At 44.5% G+C, this 5,452-nt stretch overlaps 2 protein-coding genes across 3 annotated transcripts in view; one reads left to right on the top strand and one right to left on the bottom strand.

The window, feature by feature from the left end:
- The window catches only part of ZBTB44 (zinc finger and BTB domain containing 44), a 366,779-nt gene that overhangs the window by 143,436 nt on the left and 217,891 nt on the right, over positions 1 to 5,452 (top strand). The window lies entirely within an intron of this gene.
- The window catches only part of PRDM10 (PR/SET domain 10), a 58,304-nt gene continuing 55,491 nt past the window's right edge, over positions 2,640 to 5,452 (bottom strand). For both annotated transcript variants that reach the window (XM_026709035.2, XM_026709037.2), the window contains exon 22: positions 2,640 to 3,663. In XM_026709035.2, the coding sequence (XP_026564820.1) occupies positions 3,451 to 3,663 (213 nt within the window). In that variant the 3' untranslated portion in view covers positions 2,640 to 3,450. The remainder of the gene's footprint in view (positions 3,664 to 5,452) is intronic.

The raw sequence follows: 5,452 nt of genomic DNA, 5'->3' as shown, positions 1-5,452 counted from the left end.
GGCGACCACGAGCCGAACGGGGACGGAGGGCGCATGCGCGCTCGAGTCCCGGAGGCTTTCCAGTCGCAGACGTCTCTCCCCTTGCTGCGGAGTGCGCATGCGCTCTCGAGTCCCAGAGGCCTTCCAGTCGGAGGCGCCTCCCTGCTGCTGCGGAAACGCCTCTTGCTTCCCATCCTCCTCCTCCTCCTCGCGAGGGGCCGCACCACAACCCGCGCATGCGCGACGCGCCGAATTCCTGAAACTCTCCGCGTGCGCAGGTCTCTCCTGCGCAGGCGCGGGCTTTAAAGCGTTCTCTGGCTCTGCTTCACGGAGCTTTTGGTGCGGAAAACGACTCCTGGGCGGTGCAACCTGGGCGCTTGGCGGAGGTCCAGAATTAATCCGCTTTCTGGGCCACAGCAACTCATGCCCTCTCTCCCGCGAGCTGATTAAACTGGCTGGCTTTGCACGATGCGTATCTGAGATCATCAATGCTTATCCAAGACTTGCTGGTTGGTGGAAGTGCGAATAGAATAGAACAGGAATGGAATAGGCATGCAATAGGATAGAATAGGAATAATAGAACAGAACAGAATATAATATAATAATAGAACAGAATAGAGAAATCAGGACAGGACAGGAAAGAATGAGGATAGAATAGAATAATAGAATGGAATTGAATAGGAATACAATAGGACAAAATAGGGATAATAGAACAGAACAAAATAAGCAGAATACAATAGAATAACAGAGTTGGAAGGGACCTTGGAGGTCTTCTAGTCTACCCCCCCAAAGCAGGAAACCCACCTACACCATTTCTGATTGATGGCAGTCCAGACTCTTCTTGAAAGCCTCCAAGGATGAAGCTCCCACAACCTCCAAAGGCGAATTCTGTTCCATGGGTTGATTGCTCTCAACATCAGGAAATTTCTCCTTATTTCCAGGTTGAATCTCTCCTTGTTCAGTTTCCATTCATTATTCCTTGTCTGGCCTTCAGGTGCTTTGGAAAATAGCTTGACCCTCCTCCTCCTCCTCTCTGGCAGCCCCTCAAATATTGGAAGACTGCTATCCTGTCTCCCCTGGTCCTTCTCTTCCCTAGACTAGCCAGGCCCAGTTCCAGGAGATTGGCCTGGTTTTATTAAAGTAGAACATGACTCTGATCAAGAGGGAATTGATGTGGAATTGTTTTGGATCCAGTAGTTAAATTACTGCACCACTGAGACATTCCCTGCAAATTCAGAGACCTAATCCTTAGTGGATTTACCCACCAATGTGATTTTCACAAGACATTTACCAGGAAATGTACATAAAGCTGTCTATGGAGAGCAAAATGGACATTGCCAACAGGTGCGGAATGCATGGGTATGCTTAAGGGCACCAACTTTTCGAGCCTGCAAAATAGAGATAATCCAAATCCGTTGCCGATGTCCATTTTGCTCTCCAAATTGATGGAGGCAAAATCCTAACCCTAAGTGGATTTGCCCCCCAATGGCATTCTCCCATGTATTTTACCAGGAAAAGTAGGTAAGGCAGGCTCAAAAAGTTGGCGCCCTCATAAACATAATGTGTGCACTCCAAATCTGCTGGCAATGTCTCCGTTTTGCTCTCTGAATTCATGGAGGCATAACCCAACTCAAATTGGGTTTGTCCCCAATGGGATTTCCCCATGTATTTTACTAGTAAACCAATGTCTTCAAAGAAAAAACAAGAAAGACCAGTTGCCTCCTGAAAAAGCACCTTCGGTACAACCATGACCCGGTGACGGAGAATCTCTACAGACTTCCTGTTATAATTACACAGCATTCAAGTGATTACAGCTAACTGTCTGCTTGTAGAATGAATAAACCAGTAATAATACAGGGCTTTAGCTACAAAATAAGTGCCACTTTAAGGAACATCTATTCCCACCCCTCCAATTCCAGTTTCTATTGCACGATGATCTCACTGGGATTAGTTTACAAGAGACATTGTCAGATACATTTTGGAGCAATCAGTTTGACTATGTATGACTGCTGAGCATCTATTGCTATTTAAATCAATTTCCTCCCTCGAATGAAAGGATAAAGCTGCTCTGTGCCGCACACCATTTATTGCATCACAAAGGTTGGAGAAAATAAATTTAGTACTTGGAATAAATCTACTGTATTTCACAATAGCATCCCAAGAAGAAATGCCAGGGGATCAATAAAAATTGTGTGTGTGTGTGCGTGCACACGTACGCGTGTGTATATCAGTCCTTTGGTAAGAAAGCTGCACTCTTGATCTTAGCAAAGCAACAGGAAAATTTATTTTTTCCACTTGGTTTTAAATAAATGCTTGTTGCAAGTTTGAAGAGGAACAGAAACTACCTTCAAAATCTACCATTTATCCAACATGGAAGTCTGTTTTCCCCTTGGTATGTTTCCTGCAGCACAAGCCACAATAAAAAGAGTGAAGAAAGAAAGAAAAGAAAGAAAGAAAAAAGAAAGAAAGAAAAGATTTGAAGCTGCAGCATAGCAACCTGTCCAGAACGGAAAGAGGTTAGAGCTTATTTTCCAACACTAAAGTCTCCTTGTGGTAGCAACGGAATTAGGACAAGCCTAAGAAACAAGTTTTGGCTTGTTCTGCATTCACCTCCTTCTCATACCCATCGTTCATCAACACACTGAAAGCCACCACACATGTTAAACCATCTCTGAGCCTTTTTATTGGTTTTGAGGAGAAAAGGAAGGTGAATCCCTGTTTCATAAAGACATAACACAATCAAAGACAGAAATGGCTCAGACTGTGTGTTTTTCAAACTCATTTCATGAGGCTTATGGGGCCTCCAAGGAAGTTTCCCTCATCCTCATCCTTAGGACCGAATATTTGGGCAGTGCAGATGGTTATGTAAACACGGGGGTATTTGAACAATACCAACCACCTAATTCTTAATAATTTAACTGCGTTCTGCACAGCTTCACAGTTTCACTGTCGTCTTTGTCCTACGACAGTCAGGAAAGAATGGCTGGTAATCGAGTCTTGGTTCCGAGGCTGCGTGTTTATTTTAATTCTCCCTTTCCAGCTGCGCATTTTCTTCTTTCACAGGCAACTTTAGGAAAATAATAATAATAACGCCGAAAGAAGTGTAAGCAACTGAAATGTACACGAGAGATAGACTCTGGCAATGGTTGTGTGCTCAGCAACTTTGTTTCCGCTGCTGAAAATCTGTCCACAATTGGGGAAGTGGGGGCAGAATCAATTGGGGGAGAGGTCTAGAAGAGGCTTAGTGTCCATTTTTGTGCACCGGGTCCAGAAGAACGGTGGCGTCCTGTAAGGTCTTGCCTGGGTTTCGTTTAGATCTGATGCTCTGCAAAGCCTCAGCGTGTAAGGTAGAACTTCAAGGGTGTACAAATATACTTTGTCAAAGAGCTCTTGGGCGCCTCCGCTATTTGGGATGAAGATTTCAAACGTCCCTTGGGCCGCATATTTTTTGTTCTTTGCTGCAAACCAAGGTCATGGCTTTTCAATGTGCAGGTCACCGACGCCGTTGGTGTTGCTGGTGGCCGTAATGATGTATTGTGTCGTTTGCTGCTCGCTGGCCGCTTGCGAGTCCAAAGAGTCGGCATGGACAGGTGGCTGAGACAAATCTACTTCCATGCCGCTCGAAAGAGACAGGTTTGGCTTGACTTCCAGCTCGGGCTGACTTTCAGCGATCACATAATGTGTCTGGGGGGAAAAGAAACCCACATAAATTCACTCTCATTATACACATGTATGTGATGACCCAAAGGAGCATGGCACAAAGGTAACAGTCAGATAATCAATAAGAGTCCCTTTAATAGCTCCAACTTTGCCCCCAATGTCCTGGTTACCTTTTTTTTTCAGTTCTGCCCCTGATGATGCAATTGCAATGCCCACATTCAATGCTATAGTATCCCAAAAAGCAAAAATGTTGCTGTGATGACCTGGTGCGTGGCGCAAAAGCAACACAGTCAGATAATCAATAACAGTCCCTTTATTAGCTCCAACTTTGCCCCCAATGTCCTGGTTACCTTCTGGCTGGAGAAAAACTCTCCCAGGAGCAGCCTTTGACTGCAGAGAATCAAATCCCAAACGTGGTCAACAAAAACTGTAACTTTAAGTCCAATCAAGCGAAACTGAGGTAATTTGTCTGGCAGGGCAGGAGCAAGAATTCCGAATGTGAAGGCATGACAAAATTCACATGGTCGGGAAGACACCAGGAACACAGATAAGCAAAGACAACACAGGATAAAGTCACGTTTGCTCCCAGCAGCTGCCACAGTCCACATTCAGTTCTTATAAACTTTAATTCCCAGGTGTGGCTAAGGAAGGGAATCAGGGCCCTTTCCTCCCCCGTAAGCCACGCAACCCACATTGCTCCCTTCTCCATTCCTCTCTGCGTGCCCTAGGATGAAGAGGGGGTGGGCCTGGGTCTTCCTCTGAAATCCTTTTCCCTTGTTCTATCTCTCTCCTGCTCTGTCCACCCGGACTTTGCCCTTCCCCAGTTTCCTCCACAGCCAACGGAGCCCTGTCAGCTGTTCATCTTCCTCCCGATTCTGACTCTGAAAGGGGCATGACAATGTATTTCCTTTCCTTAAAAAAGCCTTCAGTTAATACAAGTAATTAGTTTAGTGACTATTTGAAGTTAAACAGCAGCACTGAAAAAAGTGACTTTTTTCATTGCACCATCCCCAGGATCATGTGATAAAAATTTGGACACTTGGCAACTGACTCATATTTACGATGGTTGCCATGGTGTTCCCGGGGTCATGTGATCCCCTTTTATGACCTGTCAAGCAAAATCAATGGGGAAGCCAGATTCACTGAGCAACCGTATTATTAACTTAACAACTGCAGTGATTCGCTTAACAACTAGGGCAAGAAAGGTTGTAAAGTGGGGCAAAATTTACCTAACGATTATTCTCACTTAGCAGCGGAACTTTTGGGCTCAACTTTTGTGGTTGTAAGTCGAGGCCAGTCTGTATGGTATGATAATGAACATACTCATTTATCAATTATTGCTCCAAATAATATATGAGTATTTCCAAGCTGCCCAGAGTTGCTGACAGTGGCACATAAATTTAACCCACAAAAGAAAATATTGGCAACATGTCTTCTGCTCCAAGTGATGCATATTTTCCTCAGAGATGGTCAAAGAATTTATTTCAAAGCGCCTGCTTTATTGAATTAGAATAGAATAACAGAACTGGAAGGGACCTTGGAGATCCTCTAGTCCAACCCCTTGCTCAAGCAGGAGACCCTACACCATTTCAAACAAATGGTAGTCCGATCTCTTCTTAAAAGCTTCCAGTGTTGGAGCATTTAAAACTTCTGAAGGCAAGTTGTTCCACTGATTAACTGTTCTGTCAGGAAATTTCTCCTTGGTTCTAGGTTGGAGAAATTTCCTGACAGAACAATTAATCAGTGGAACTGTCAGCAACTCTGGCAGCTTGAAAATACTCATATGCCAAACAAAAAGAAAAAAAAAACATTT

Source organism: Pseudonaja textilis, chromosome 9, assembly GCF_049901715.1.
Source record: "Pseudonaja textilis isolate UNSWEBS1 chromosome 9, rPseTex1.2, whole genome shotgun sequence".
Lineage (NCBI taxonomy): Eukaryota > Metazoa > Chordata > Lepidosauria > Squamata > Elapidae > Pseudonaja > Pseudonaja textilis.
The sequence above is the reverse complement of the archived record's forward strand: the minus strand, read 5'-3'. Positions and strand labels throughout refer to the sequence as shown.